Raw genomic sequence first — 17,462 nt, forward strand, 5'->3', positions numbered from 1 at the left:
CAACTGATTGCTGCTAGATGAGGAACAGCTGACCCTCCTAAAACAAAGACCTCTAGATAGGCTGACTAGATTTACCAGAAGGGCAAGTAGTGGGGAATGGCTGGGGTGCTGACAACACAGCAGACAGTAACAGGGATATCAGATTATAAGGGCTCTAGTTGGGGGAGGGAGGCTATAGGAGGGTGCCATCTGGGAAGTGGGTGTATAGGTGAATAACATGGTTTGGGATGTTCTGTATATTATAGTCACACACAAAAAGAAAAATCAACAAATTTAAAAAATTGTATTATATTTGAGGAGGAAGCATGGAAGTTTCCATCATGCTAATTAATAGAGGCGATAAACATTACCATTGAAATCTACCTGATGACTTTATAGACACACACAGGTGCCAAGGATCCAAGTGTAACCGATTATGACTAGTAATAATCAGATACATACAGATTAGAGATGCATGCGCCAGCATCTCAGTGTTAGTAGCAAAAGCAATGAGTCTGCAAGGAACAATATATTCTAAAATGAGAGATCTTTTTTAAAGGTTAAAAACATTGAATTTTATGCCTTACAAGGGCTTATACTGAGTTCAGTATTGTATAACTGTATTAATTCAACTGTGAACCTAGAAACGCAGCCACTTGTGAAAGAGATATACTCTTGCTCTGGAGTATGTTATTGAGTATGTTAAAGCTATAGTGAAATGATTCTTCTAAATCATGTAATTATTAAAAATTAAAAAAAGAAAAAATAATAATTAATTGATGTGAAAAGCATTACAATTGAAATCTACCTAATGATTTTATATCCGTGCTCAGGTGCCAAGGATCTCAGAAAGTGACCAATCGTTACTAGTAATAATCAGATACATAGAGACTAAAGATGCATGTGCAAACATTTACGTGTTACTATCATTAAAAATGAGTTTCTGCCAGGCATAGGGACACACGCCTTTAATCAAAAATCTGTATGAAACTGTGTATTTTAATAATGAAATGGAGATTTTTTAAAAGGTTAAAACCTCATTTAATTTTATGTGTTATAGGGTTTATACTGAGTACAATATTGCATAACTGTAATAATTCAACTGTAAACTAAAAATTTACAGCCAATTTTGGAAGAGAGGTATCTTAGCTCAGGAAATTTTTACTGAATATGTCAATGCTGTTTTAATGAAATGCTTCTTCTGAGTATGTGGTTATTAAATAAATAATTAAAAAATAATTAATAAAATATTTAAAAAATAAACCATTTAAATGTTACAGTAATTTCTAACACGTGCCATTGTGTGATTTGTATGTAGATACTACAGAGTAGGTGACCAGACTGGCAGAGAGCAAGGTATAGATCACAAAATAGTCATATGTTGTGTTTAAGCAGCACATGTGACAAACATGCTTGTCAGGTGTGGGTGAGGTGGAGATGCTGTGAGTACGGGCCAGATGTTAAGCAAGTCTTTCAAAATCACTCTGGCTTTTATTGTTGTAATGGCTACACACATTTATACATTTATAAAAGCTCACAGAATTTAACTTATAGAGTATGTGTGTGTGTTTATGTGCACATGCATACACACACACACACACATATACACAGTCACCAAAATGACAAAACTGCTGTGTAGTACAATTTAAACCAATGTTTTAACTAAGATAAAGATATAAATTTGATAAAACAATATACTCTGTGATTTCAGTAGTTTTAATTTGTCAGAGTGTTTAATAGCCTATGAGTTGTCCCACTGAAAAATATATATTTGGTTGCTTAGTAGTTGTTTCTTTATGTATATCAGTTATGTTTGCTGTTTGTGCTGTTCGATTCCATATCCTTTATGAGTCTCTCTCATAAAAGATTCTAGCAATTATGCATTTATTCCTAATTTCTCTCAGCTCTGTTATTGTATGCTTCATGTACTTGGAAGCTCAAAGTCTTTTGTGTTTTAGTTCTGGTGTGTTTTGATTTGGTCTTGGCATAGTTTAGGGTGATATAGCTTTTTGGAAGATTGATGTTTTATTATTATATAGTACCTCTTTTGTCTATAACAATATTTTGCCCTGAACATAACCTTATCTAATACTAGTATAGGTACACTTGCTTTTTAAATTCTATTCATCTTATCCATTTATTTGTTTACAATATATCCATGTAACTCCATTTGAAGTGAATCTTTTGTGAACATTTTGTGAACATTTAGGAAATCTGTTATTTGATTCTAGTTTGCCAATCTCTGCTATATAACTAATCACCCAAGGGGACATTGTGTGATATAGTCTGTCTGTCTGTCTGTCTCTCTCTCTCTCTCCATATATATGTGGGTGGGCTCTGTCTCAAGGGTGGTAATGCCAGGCTAACTGAAGGAGGGGAAAACAGTAAGGCTGCAGAGGAAACCACTGGCCGTTGCTCCTGGCTTCAGCAAGCACTGAGTGCTCTCTCTGATGTATGCACTAGGGTAGGCCCTTCTAACATGCTCCCATCACACTTTAACTTCCCTCCTCACAGAACTCTGAATACTTGTATTTTTTGTTCCGTGTCTGTCCTCATTTGCCAATCAGATTGCTGAGACCAGTTTATCTGTGATATCCCACTGTCTACTAACACTGGCACAAGATAGGCATCTGCTAGCAGTAGGGAAGCTGACAAGAGCCTGAATTCCAGGCACTTTTCCTTCTCTCAGTCTTTGCTCCCAAGTTTACTCTTCATCCTTGTTCTGCATCAGGGCAGAATTGCTACATTCCGACTGTCTTGGGCAATTTTTGGTTCTTTTCTCTTAATGATGAAATGAAGTCCCTTGTCCTCTCATTCTTTAATTATTTAAACTGTTCTTTTTACTTCTGGATATTAAGCCCAGTTAGAATCCCACTCCCCCAGGACTCTACCCTCAAGAATTCCTGCCATCCTCTAGATACCATGAAAAGTCGAGGGTGCTGGGGACAGCTGAGAGAAGGCAGTGTCTGGACTCCCTGGACCATTGCTGGTCTTTCTCTGCTTTCTGAAATTCAAAGAGGAAATAGAATATATACCCAGGAGAGTTCACTATCACAAGGTAAAGATACAACCTTCAGTTTTCAGTTGTGAAAAGGTTACATCACCACATAATCCTTGAAAAAGTAAAAATTTGAATTAATTATCCCTTCAGTGTCTTGAGTTCTGTTTCTTGTTCAACACTAACAGTCTCTGAAATCGCATTAGAGCAACAATCTTCAAATGTCTTAAAAACAGTGTGCTACAGAAACCTCTCTTTTCCTAGGTGAAAACAAAGCCATCGCTTTAATGCATGTGGCTTAGTTGATCTGTAAGTTAGGGGAAAATGATATTTTGCAACAAATGAAATGGTATGAAAGCATCCTGATTCATCAGGAAGGGTTCATATACACGGAACACTGTGTGGGAGCGAAACGAAACACTCTGAGCAGTACAGACTGTATCTAGGGTTGGCCACATAAAATGGGCCCCACTGAGCATTAAATCTCATTTTATGTGATCGGGAATATTTTTTAAATGGGCCACTCAGGATTCATGCTACTGAGTATCAAACATCTCTCCACTTTCTACACGTATTCTCAATATGCAATTTAACATTTCCTTAGATCTTGGCCAAATTAGCACAGTGCACATAGTATGGACCTAATATATAGTTACTGAATAAAAAAACGAATGATACATGTAGAAGAAATTTAGGAAACTCTAAAATACTATATAAATACAGGGTCGTCTTAGGAGCACAAAGTCTATAGATGTTTATTTTCTGAACCATTCACAGTATGTTGAAATTTATAAATGTACTTTGAAGGAGTTTGTGTGCGTGTGTGCGTGTCTATATAAAATCTGAAAAAATGTGTTGTGAAAACTGCTCCTATTGTATGGATTAAAATTAGTAATATATCATCAACAACTCAAGGTACATTTCTGAGAATTTCTACATGAGTATTGTATTTGCATTATTTCAGTCTCTCACAGACCCCTCCAATTTCTTCCATGTCCCCCACTCCCTCCCAAGACACCTGTTGCTAATGAAAGTATTCTAGACATGATGGGAAAGCTGCACCCATGAACTCTCCACAGTATGATAGAATAACACAGTCTGCATAATGACAAAACCCAATAAACATGCTAAACTGGATAGGGACATTTCACAGGGTTTCACCTCAAGATAAAGAGCTACAAGCAATCAATTGACGCTGAGGGACGGAAACATCAGTGTTCTCAGGGACTAGCTCCAAGATAGGCTATCTAATCCTGAGAGTCCATCATGTGTTTTTACTTTCAGAAAAAAAGTTTCTGGAGAGGCTCATTCCTTTAATTTTTATTATTTTATATTTTATCTCTTCTATGGATATTTTTTATAATTTCTGCTTAAACAATATTTGATATATATGTAATGTTTATTTGAATTTAAATATTTTATTATTTTTATTTTATGTGTATGAGTGTATTGCCTGCATGTATGTGAGTGCACCCGTGTCATGCAGTGCCACGAAAGTCAGAAGAGGGCTTCGGATTCCCCTGAAACTGGAGTTAAGGACAGTTCGTAGCCGCCATGTGGGTGCTGGGAATCGAACCCGGGTCCTCTGCAAGAGCAGTCAGTGCTCTTAACTGCTGAGCCATCTCTCCAGCCCCTCCTCCAAAAACACTTTTTAATTATGAATTAAAAACAGTTAACAGGTGGGGACAACTTCTGTTTCAGTCCATATGTCTATTACTGATGTTAGCAGTTGAATATCAACTTATTTTTGTCCTTAGTATCTGGTGGTATTTCAAAAACTTCCTAAAAGTTTTTTTAGAATGACAGGTGAAAGTTTTACAGGGATAATTTAGGGTAACTTCCCAGCTTCTGAAGAAAGGGCAAGAAAGTGCTCAAGTAGAAACAGAATCCGCCCACAGGCTTCTGGGAGATTTTTCTTCTAGCAAATATCTTCCAAAAAGGGATTCCTTAGCTTCACTCTTTGTGAGAAGTCTCAAGTAAAATATAACACCATGGAATGGAGACAAATAAAGGCCTTATTCCCACCCCAAGTCATCATAGCTTGGCAAGAGAAAAATAATTTGGACAGGTGAGGATCTAATGTAGAAAGCTGAGCTTAGCTTGTATGTTCCTTATGGTGATAAATTCAAAGAAAATATTACTTACAGGAAAACTGGTCTGAGATTGTGGTGGACGAATGGCTTTCCCACATTCATGACTTCTTCCCCAGAACCTTTGATTGCTACTCAGCAGGCATCATCTTAGTGGATTATATGAGTAATCAAAGAACAGTCACAGTGGTACTTACAGGGAGGTAGGGAATCAGAGGCAAGGAGTATTGTGATGACTTCAGCAGGTTGGTGTGAAATACTTTGAAGATGGATGAGAGAACCCAAGCTAAAGAATAAAGGCAGTGATAAAAGCTGAAAATTCAAATAAATGATTTAACTTCTCAGAGCTCTCAGAAAGAACAAATCTATCTGAAAAGTCAATGTGAGCTCATCGAAAGTGATTTTGAACTTCTGACATCCAGAATTAGGAAAGAACATATTTGTGCTGAATTGAGCCACATTTAGTCTGGAAATTTGCTAGAGTTACCATAGGAAAATGATTTTAAAAATTCTGTTCAGTTTAATTGGTATTAAGAGTTTCTCAAAGCTAGAAATTATGGACATATGCAGTAGTAACCTTGGGTTGAGATTTATCAGACCGATTTTTTTTTTTTTTGGTCTTTTTGAGACAGGGTCTCCCTGTAGCCCCAGCTGACCTGGAACTCACTATGTAGACCAGGCTGGCCTCGAACTCACAGAGATCCACCTGCCTCTGTGCTGGGATTAAAGGTGTGCACCACCACCCCGGCCCCAGACTGATTTTTAAAGTTAAGGGAAATTTAAAAAAAAAAAAAATGATGCCCAGCATGTTTCTGACTATTTGAGAGATTTGAGGAATATAATTTACTCAGATCCAATAAATGATATAATTTTTGTCTCATGGAATAGGCTTTTCTCAGTAATTTTGATAAAAACTTTTAAAATTATTGATTTCTAATGGAACTACATCACCACTGTGGATTCTGGATAGTGGGAAATACAGACTTGCTAAATTACCATTAATGCTGTGACAATGCTGTTCTTTAGTGTTGTGCTGTTGTACTCCAATTATACCACTAAACTTCATAAAAATGCACTGAACACTATAAGTCAAAATATAGTATCTGATACCCTTAGAAAATTATTTAAATCCTTTCAATTTTTCTGAAATATCCTGTTCCTTATGAAGAATCTCAAGCTGCTCATTATAAACCTCTTGATTTCCCATTAGAAAAAACATTAAGAATTTGTTGAAGAGTTTTACACTTGAACATATTGTTTAAAATATAATCATTCTTTCTCTGTGACAGCCTCACACAAACAAAGTATTTAAAGAAAATGAAGATCTGTCATTGCTCTGTTTAATTAGCAGTGACTTTTAGAATTAGAAAATGTTCAAAAATATAAAAGAAGTCAAAAGAAAACTTTAGTATGAGCATGGTAATCATCTCGTTTCACTTCAGAATTTCAAAAGACAAACATTCCATTTTCAGGTGTCATCTGCTAGAACTGGTCAGTTTGGGCTTCTATTTCGAGTTTTTCCTTCCCCAAGCACTTTAACAAATGAGATGATGGAGTATGCAGCATGACAAAGATTTAGATTTGCTTACAATTTAGCACATGATGCAATGATTTCCTTTCTCTGTCATCTATGGCTTTGAAAGTGCTTAGTCCTATTTGTTCCATTTAAATTGTTTACAGTCACCTTCTATACCGTTCAGTCAGGCCATGCATATCCTTCTAATGTCTATGCTCTGGGAATTAATTCTTGTCTATTTAAATTGAATTTACTTAAATATACATTTCAATCGTGTTTATAATTTACTTTGGATCATGACTAATGTTTAAAACCTTGAAAAATAACTCATCTGACACACAAATAATTTTCTCATATGCTATAGAAATTGACTGGGTATAACATTAATCTAATGAGACCAGACTATGGCCTCTCTGACTACAGGTAACATTCTTTAGCCTCACTGGCCTAATCTTTCTTTACCTATACAACAGATGCACCAATTACTCTAAGCATCTATATTACATAATTAATGTAACATTAAAGTTTATGTGCACAAATTTATAGAGAGAATTTACACATCTCCTCTGTGTGTACATATAGCCTCCAAATTATTTTGGTCATTATTAGAGTTGGTTAAAAGCCCTAATGTTTTACTAAATGAAAAATCTAATAAAAGTTAGCCAGAAAATACATATGAAGCTGTTTCAATGCTTTCTAATACTTGTATTTATAATGTAATTACATTTTCTTATTAAATTTCAAATTTAACATCTGTAAGCCAATCCATCAGAAATGTCTCCAATAACTTTTTAGCCATAATACAGCTTTTGTTTCAATCTTAAAATAAGCACGTAAATACAACTCTGTAAATAATAATCAACAATATTCAAATAATGAAGCTAAGCTCACAGAGACACTTAGATCTTATATCCAACTTGGGTATATTTTTAAAAGAATGAATAAAGAATAACTTCTAATTTAAATGGTTAGAACAAAGTTCTTCAGAAATCTAAGCAAATTATGTCCTAAAATTTTGAAATACAAATTCTAAATCTTATATATTTTTGAGAAAATAGTAATTATCCAGAGATGACAGGTGCTGCTCCCTACTCAGTGGATAGTCTTAAATTTTGCTCTGCATCTCATTGGGAAGGAAATATAAATTTTTAAAATAGAATTAACTCAGGGAAAGGCATCATCACTGCAACTCTTAGCACCAAATGTTTCTTCTTGGAGCACCAAATGCTTTAAGGAAAACATTCCAAGTATCAAAATTTTCAGATAGATAAATATTTATGGATCAAATCCATAAAGAACAGACATTGTTATGAAATATATATAGATGCCTTCAAAACTTTCTTTCTAGGCAGAGGAGACACATAAGTTAGGAGTCATTTCCCACTTAATTGTTTTTGCAACCTTATGCAATACAAACGGATGGATACAACTTATTCGTTTGTAAACAGAAGTAGATCTTGACTGACATTATGTCCAGATCAATTACACAGGAGTTATTTCTCATATATGAAAAGTATCACATAGAGAGTTTTGATGTAGTCTTCAGTAAGGAAAAACAAATTCTTCTCATCTCTGGTTAGAGTCACCAGATTAAAACACAACACTAATTGGTTCATAACTTTAAGGGTGATGAAGTTCCATCTGTCTTTGAACCTTCGGAATGATAATTTCTCAGTCTATATATAGATTCATGACTTACCCTTTTCCTTTACGGCTCTTTGTTGTATTTTTAGTATACATCTCCAGCCAGTACATAAATCTGAAGAAAGCTTTTATTTATATTTCTCATTGTGTGAAATACTATATTATTCTGTAGAAATTTAGAGTGATTACCAAAGTAATAAAGCCATAGATTCTTTAGTAACTTTGATGCTCTTATAATATCATTGATGGTTACACACAGATCAGAAATAGAATCCACTGAAGAAAGAAACAAGAGGCCCTGATCCAGATGCAATACAGAAAAAAAGTCTACAAGAACTCATTACAGATAGAGTCTGGTGTATTCTATCAGTCTTCCACATTGCACTTAGCATCAAGTGTGAACATGCTGCATGAATAGAATTCCGTCCTGAAACTAATCACAACAGTTGTACTGTCAACCAAGGAGAGAATAAGTTTCATGTGAAATTAAAGAAAGTGATATCAGGAGCTGGAGAGATGGCTCAGGGGTTAAGAACACTGGTTGTTCTTGCAGAAGATCCGGGTTCAAATCCCAGCACCCACATGGCAGCTAATAACTGTTGGTAACTCCAGTTCCAGGGGATCCGACAGACTCTTCTGTCCTCCGAGGGCATTACACGAGACAGGTACACTTACCTACACACAGGCAATACATGCATACACATAAAATAAAATAATAAATAAATAAAAATATTTTAAAAAGAAAGTGATATCACAGACACAGTTAAAATTTATTTATTAATATATGGACATGTGACTTTGGATCCAGCCAGTCAGTGACATAAATAATAAGCTTGAGCAAAAATGATTCCAGGCAGAGAATAAATGTATGCGTGTGTATATTTGTGTGTTTGCATAAGGCTTCTTGGAGGAGTGCCACAAACCTGGACATCAAACAAAAAATCACTCTGTCCTTTGAAATGTCTGTTAAGACCACAATGGGGTGATTATACCAGGGTTCTCCAAATTGCTCTTCTCATCTTTTGCATGCACATGCCCGCCAAACATGAAGCATTTGCTGTCTCCCTTCCAAAGTGATGGTTGTTGAACTTATTTTTAGTGTCATTTGATAAGCCTTTGTGCTCACAGAGAGACATCCCACTGACCCAGGCACTGGTCATTGTCTATACCAGTCCACATCAAAGCAGGCGTGCTTTGTCAGGTATCCAGTTGAATATCCATTTCGCATCTGAAGTACAGTATCGAAAGTGACTAGATCATTTGAGCTGCTTTCTTCAGCTGCTGACTTCTTCCTCCCCCGCAGTGTTTCTGCTCAGGCTAACATAATTTGGCATCGTTGATGTGACACAAGGACGATTTTTCTAAAAAATTATAGTACATACATTGTCAATGTTTTTTGATGGTGACCCTCCTGAATTTAATTTATAAAATGAAGAAAGGAGGCCTTTTTCTCTTGCTGAATCAGAACCAAGGTGCAGTGCTCCTCAAAATCCAAGTAATACGCAAACAGTGATAGGTCATTCAATGTCAAAAGGCATAAAAAAGATGAGCAAAATCTTCACAGGCTGCTGCTTGCTGTTGCCTTTAATTATATTAATTAAACTTTGAAATTTTCATGCAAAGAAAGTTGCTGGCTTGTGACGTTGAAGAACCCTTGGAGATTTGAAGGAAGAAAAAACCCTGAGCGGAAGCTTTGTAGTTACTGCTTCCTTTAAATTAATAACAAAACAAATTCCTAGGATGTTTACACATAGCAATGCTTTATGCACTACTAAATCCTCAATACTGAGAAAGCAATAGATCTATCAGGCGTGGGGACACAGTCTCACATTACAAGTCCTTAAACTCCACTCCAGGTCTTTGGTTGGAGGCATTCTTCCTGTGGAATAACGCTCTATTAATTCTCTTATCCCAAGTGCATAATGAAATAAAGGTGTCTTGGAAAACTAAAGGGCAAAATCTTTCTTGCTACCCATACCTTGAGGCATCTTGTCTGTATTTTGTCATGCATGGCACTTTTCAGTGTAACAATGACAAGATTCTCTGGTCAGAAACTTCCCGTAAGGCACACTGTGATAAGGGTCTTGAAAGGTTTTGCTATCTGACATAGCTATAAGGCAATGGCTCTGTTATTTATTCAGCCTGGTGGGAAATTTCATGTTCTGCCTAAAGCTAAAGATCTTACCAAACAAAAAGACAAGTGCCAGGCTTCCATGTTAAAAGCACCCATCTCTATGAAGACTCAACGTGGCTGGTTGTTTTGTGGACCTGGTTTTATGTCATCTTGACATTGTTGATGTGGTTTCTTTGTCCTCTTCTACACATTCAAACAAGCTGTCTTCCATAAACCGTAGCATGCAGATTAACATTTTCCTTTATTTTCAATGTCATGAATCTTGAGTTATCACTGAGTTTCATCATTCCTCATGTAGATGGCAGAACAAGTGTTTAAAAATGTTTGGTGCAAGTAAAGCAGAAGGCAGAGAAAACATTTCCTGACAGGAATTGAGCTGCTGTTCCAAGAGCTTCGAAGATGCACTCGACTTTTCTCATTTGGGTGGAAATCAGCATCGTGAAAATGTTCTGTCTTCGTATCTTCTTGTTCTCCTCTTATTGATGTGGAACTCGGGAGAAGTTGATGCACCGGCCCTGAGGAAAGAAAGAAATCCATATTGAAAAACTGAAGTAGTGATTTGAAAGAACATAATAACATCTGGAATTCATAGCATGACATAGTTAATGCTACCCAAGGACAGAACAATGTTCCCAGGAATCACAGAGTTAGACCATTTTCCCTAGGTCAATGCATAATGGCTTGTTCAGATTTTGTTCTATACAAAGCTTACCTACCTGATAGTATGGTAAGCTTTGCATACAAAAAACCATTATGGAACTAGAACTTTGTTACTATTTTCTGGTGTGTTGCACTATGGTCATAGTAATCAAAATATCAAAGATATCCTGCATACTGCTTCTTATAGTGAATTAAAATGAGAGGATTCTCTAATACATTCTGGCAATTCTAAAATGTATACATGAAGAACACATTTAAGAAGTCATAAGAACCTAGAATAGGCAACCATGAGACAGAGAAGAGATACTTTATTGGTGCTGATTTTTTGATGACTTGTGTGGCTCAGTCTTATTCTTGATCACATCCATTGCTACTGACCACTTCTGACAGTGATACCACTATGATGTATTTTTCCAAATTGAGACTACTTATTTAAATTACACATTTTCAAATAGTCCAATTCCATATCATCTTAATGACAGTTGTACTGACACACTGATCCATAAGTAATGGTCACCAATCCAAGAATTATTTGAAAGTAAAATTTCCAATTAGAAATGAAGAGTCTCCTTTCCTCTCCTTGGTATGATACTGCTGAACCACAACATGAATCGTGTCCAGAGTCCTCCCTGGCTGAAAGCCATTGTACCCTCTTCTAGTTTAGGCCAGACTAGCATCCTATTGAGAGGTTTAAATTTGTTATAACATCTGCTCTCAACAATTCTGATGCTAGAGGCTCCTCTAATATGAGTGCTTATTTGGAACATTCAAAGCATGGAAAAATTCAAAAGAAACAATAATGCTGAAAAGGAAAACCTGGAACATAAAAGTCTCCCACTGTCCATTTTCTTTTCAAACACAGCTGTTGGACAAATTTAGAAATTTCTGCATTTATGAAGAAACAGAAAAGCATAAAGACCAAAATGAGCCAGAAATTTCTATCAGCTTTTGTTAGAAGGCACTCACCCATCAAGTTATCTGTGAACTAAGTAATTCGGAAAGCAACAGTTTTACTATAAATAACCAATTTCCTTAGTTTGTGTCTAACATCTCTGAAGTCAGGTTAGGTATGTTAAGATAACAATATTTAACATATATCATAAATCCTATTTGGTAATATCAAGAAAAACAATTTAATTCTGTCAGTTTTCTTAATTTTTTAAGTTTTATGATTTTTTATTTTTATTTTTTGTTTTGTTTTGCTTTTTGAAACAGGGTTTCCCTGCAGCCCTAAGTGGTTTGGAATTCACTATGCAGACCAGGCTGACCTTGATCTCACAGACGTTGCTCTGCCTCCTGAGTTTTAGGATTAAAGTATGCACCATCACACCTGAATAGTTTTCTGAATTTTTATTTGAATATTTTCATAAATAATAACCTCTAGTTAATATGCACTAACCACAGGCAAAATCCAAATAGTCTGATCAGATACATTAGGCAGTACCAATATTGCATTTTTAAGCAGCCAATACAACCATCTTGGATTTGGTATGACACCTTATAAGTCACTGACTCATAAACTTTAATGATGAAAACATTTTGTCAATATAAAATTGAATTAATTCCATAAGACTTCATTACATTAAAATGAATTGTGACTATTTCCTGTTCTTTTGGGGGAGCACATAGCATTCCTTGAGTCCAGTGAAAACATGATTAAACATTTTCATTTTTGCAGGGAAATTATTAGAGGTAGAATTTGTTAAATATTTAAAGAAAATAAGACTGACCAAAAAGAACAAGTATAATTTTACTACTGGTTTTAGGTTACAGTCAAATATTTTAAAGTACATTAACTTATCAATGCACTGTGATAATTCAAATATAATGTTGTTGGACATTCTCAATATATTAAAAAATCAATACTGTAAATCAACTGCAAGATCACTATGGCTATCTTTACCAACCTAAAAAGAATGTTTTCTAGCATTTGAGAAAGATGTTTACATGCTGATAACTGACATCACTTTATAGGATCTTGGCAAGACAATATTTTATTTGCTTAATAAAAACTGTAATGTAAAAGAAATAAAACCACCTCCCTTTCATGGCATACTCTTTTATGCAATTTTACATTGAACACATTCTCTAATTAGGGAATTTCTATGGCAAGAAAACAACACACATGCCGTTTCAGTGGAAGTATGAGTTGGCAAAATTCATACGGTGAGCAAACTATGCAAAAATGGTCTGAAAACACTTCTGTTCTTTGACTCAGTAATCTCACATTGGGAATCCAACCCGAGAAAATGGCTAGACAGATATTTAAAAATATGTACCATAGGATTTTTATAATGTAAAAATACGTCAATTTATGTCTCCGCTCAATAATTCTGATAATAAATTCTGATTCATCTATCTAACTCAATAAGATGTTTTCACTAAAATAGAATCTTGAAATGTGAAGGAAAATGGTACAAGGAAAGTGTTGAACTGTAACACATACGTGATTGTAATTATATGATACGTGTCCAAAAAGTAAAACAAAACAAAACAAAACAAAACAAAAAAACCAACACAAAAATACTAGCAGACTACTCACCAGTCTGCTTTGGAATGTAGGATTGCCTTTGTGTCTTTGATGTCTTAATTTCCATTTATATATTTTCTGTATATTTGTATATTTAATCATTTTTAAAGAAACATCATTTTTCAAAGAATAGATTTGGTGATCAAAAATTAACTTATTTACAATCATCTTTACCATATGTTTTTAAAAGTCAGACTAGGAACCTGTTGAGTGTCCATTTTTAGGAACCATTACTCACTAACTCCATCAGAACATTACAACATCTGGTGTCCTGCAACTCAATTCATTCACTTGTCTCTAGGTTGAATTTGACAGTTAACATCCTGGTGAACCTATCTGAATACAGGTCTGCTTAAGGTTACAGGTGTATGACTCCAGCAGATTTATTACTAAATCTTACAATCTACACTCAGCACTTTCCATAAATGCATAATCTACAGTTAGCACTAAAAATCCTTCAATCCAAAAGATTAGTCAGCTTTTTCATTTTTTATGGTACAAATTTTCAGGAGTCTCAATAAAATGACTGTTCAAGCATCTGGCAAGGAAACAGTTGGCTAAATGTTTAAATGGGCTTGTGAACATATGTATGAGTACATGTTAGCACATAGGTATAGATTACTATCTGCCTATGTGTTCTGTAGTTCATTCTGTTTAAATATGACCATAAGGGAGAATTTTCAGTTTACATACATCAGACTTTCTAACCATGTAGCTAGTACCTAGGACGTGTATTTCTCTGTTCAATTAATGATATAAAACTTTCGTGCCTTTGGTACTTACCAATATAGCCTGAGAATCTTTTCTTTACAGACCAATAAGCAAAACTGTTTGAAAGGGAGTCTCTAAGTGAAATATCAGTCACCTATTTCTCTACATCAGTGATGTTTTCATTCAGTAGTTCATGAGCCCCTGTGGATTCTCCAGGTGCCTGTGAAGCTTCTAGGACTGGAGTGGTGCATGCAAAGGGTGAAAGCAGGTACAACTTCAGGTATCAAACATGAGTCCACCTAAGGAGTTCTACTGTCCATTATCCTTGAAAACTGTAATTATATACTATATAAGATTTTTCTCTACTGAAAATTTAGTTTGATGACTATTAATCCAGAAATTTTATCCCTACTTTGTGTTAGATTATGAATTAAACTACCCACATACTTATATTTGATTTTTATAATGTTTATGAATGTCTTCATAGATCTAAAACAATATAATATTATTCATTTAATTTTTCATAATATTAAAAGCCATTGGGCATATAAAGAGAAGTCTGCATTTTGCAAAATTACTATTAATTATGCTGATATTAAAGGGTCAATTCACCTTATTCAGAGCTGAGAAATGTCTTGTGCTAAACTCATTAGCTTCCCTTTTATTGCACAGGTGCAACTATATAACTCAGTCTTTTTCTCTTCATGCCTTGGCTTTCAAGAAACTCATACTTGTAAGGGTGTTTTAAAATCATGCTTTATCATTACAGTACATGTTCTAATATAACTAAACATTGACTTTGGCCCATGGTCATTGCGCTATTTTTATCCATTTTAAGTTTTATTTTATTTTTCTCAGTACTTCTTTAGAAGTAGAATGTGTTTAAGTAAATATAAACGGATATAGATTTCTTAATTCTGACCTTTCCAAATTAAAAGACTATCCAAACTTATCTTAACCATTACAACCCTCCAACAAAGCATCTCCTCATCCTCTGCCTTACAAAAAAGTCCCTGTTATATCTACTGTCCCCCTCTTTCTCCCTGGTATAATTAAATGAAGTACTATGTAGATCATACTATGCCAATGGAAAATGGTAATCTTTTTTGAATGTAACCTGAATCAAATAAACACAGCTAAGATGACCTTGAAGTTTGCACATGTAAGATATTGAAACCATGCTGTTCTTCATGCAATCCAAAGTTCTTATACAAGAATAAACCCTCTGAGTCTAAAGCCGGAATACTGACTCATTTTCTTTGTGTTCTAGGAAACAAAAGTTCAATATGAATCTTTACAACCTGAGAATATAGCTAATATAATGACTCACACCTGTACTCTCAGAACTTAAGAGTCAGGAGCAGAAGGATTAGGAGTTCAAGGTCATCCTGGCATATATAATGAATGCTAGTCCTGTCTGGAGTATATGAAACTGTCTCAAAAAGAAATCAGGAAATGATTTAACATTTTCAATTCATCTCTTAAAGTAGAGCTCTGCATGAGATTTTATCCTATTACAAACTTTCAGCATAAAAAAGAACAGAATGTACCAAGCAAGCATGTATCACTATAAAATACTGATAATAACAAGGCTAAACTCACAGTAGGAATCTGTCAGCTTTAATTGCACTCGTGATATTTCAGGCAACAACTAATATCTACTTGAGTGAGAAGCTTATTGACATTTTCCCAGAAATTGTTATTGGCAATGCCTCTTCTCTTAGGTCTCACAATAAGTAGGAAAGGAAACAAGACACCCCAAAGAAAAACATCTGATACATTACTATTCTGCAGCTAATGATACCAACAAATGAAAATAAGATAAGGCTAGGAATTATCTTGTTTACTGCTGGCTAAGTATACAGGTCTGAATTCAGTTGCAAAATGTAAAGACTGCTTTGATCTCCCATTTTTACTGTGGTCAGTAACAGTGGCATTAACCAGAGCAAATGCTCTGTTTCCCATCTCTTGAGCATTAAAATTCCACTGGCATCAATGGTCGCATGCTCCTTTACTAGCTATCTGCACAGGATGTATTCCATTGCTATAACTGTTATAGGATTACGTTCACTTCATAAATATCCATTGACAAGCCAAAGCAAACAACTGCACTTTAGTTTAGACTTTTCAAACACAGGTAGCTGATTTATTTATATCTTCATGTCTAAAAAGGACTTTCCCTAAACCTTCATGTGCTGTGCAACAGTAAATGCCACAAATACACACACACATGGACGGGTGATAAGGGGACCAAGAAATAATTATTGTTAGGGGAGACTAGAGAACACAAGAAGCTCTTTCAACAATTTTACTACAGTAACTGGAGGTGCAGTGCTGAAGAAAGGGTACATACTGACCCCTTATTTGAAGAGAATCTGTACTAGCAGGGGCTCTAACTAAAAGAGAAAGATTTTTAACTGAAACACAATGCCATTCATTCTTTTCTAATTAAAATATTCTATAAAGGTCCCTTTTTATTGTAGAGAGCATCCACTTTGTGGATATTTACTAGATGTTGTGAAGGAAATTGCTGTTTGCCTAAAAATTTACCTTCAAAAATTGTTACTTCATTCTGTCACTACACCTTCAAAATCTCAGTGACTAGATAGGTAGATGATAGATAGATAGATAGATAGATAGATAGATAGATAGATAGATAGATGGATGATGGATGGATGGATGGATTAATGGATGGATAGATAGATTGATATATATACGAATATACTTATTTTACACATATCTTTGTATTGATAGCTCTTGAAATTTAAGCATATAGTTGGCAATGAATTAAACACCTAAACAATAAATAGAATTGATCTTTATAGGTTATTAATTACAATCCAATATATTATATGTATTTAGATGTAGCTATAGATCTAATCTTGACAGTTTTCTGGAAATTATTATTGGAAAAGTCCTTAATTGAGCTTCACAATAAGTCATAACAGAAAGTTAATGCCCCAAAGACAGATTGCTTAGAGATGGAGTCAAAACAGAATTCTGTACATCTTACTAGTTGCGTAGGGTTAATTTCATTAAAATGGTTATTTCATGTATCATAGCTACTATAGTAATGATTTTTCTATTCGTAATTTTTGTTAGAGAATTGATTCTCAGTAATATTAAAAATAAAAAGACACCATGAAAGCAATAGAAATCCAAAAAAAAAAAGAGAGAAAAAACAAACAACAACAACAAAA

General features: G+C 34.8%; 1 protein-coding gene across 2 annotated transcripts in view; it reads right to left on the bottom strand.

Moving 5' to 3' along the window:
* Nucleotides 1–8,985: 8,985 nt before the first annotated feature.
* Antxr2 (ANTXR cell adhesion molecule 2) overlaps nucleotides 8,986–17,462 on the bottom strand; it is a 170,241-nt gene continuing 161,764 nt past the window's right edge. For both annotated transcript variants that reach the window (XM_008843696.3, XM_029568595.1), the window contains one exon: nucleotides 8,986–10,876. In XM_008843696.3, the coding sequence (XP_008841918.1) occupies nucleotides 10,838–10,876 (39 nt within the window). In that variant the 3' untranslated portion in view covers nucleotides 8,986–10,837. The remainder of the gene's footprint in view (nucleotides 10,877–17,462) is intronic.

Source organism: Nannospalax galili, unplaced genomic scaffold, assembly GCF_000622305.1.
Source record: "Nannospalax galili isolate Female #2095 unplaced genomic scaffold, S.galili_v1.0 scaffold440, whole genome shotgun sequence".
Taxonomy (NCBI): Eukaryota; Metazoa; Chordata; class Mammalia; order Rodentia; family Spalacidae; genus Nannospalax; species Nannospalax galili.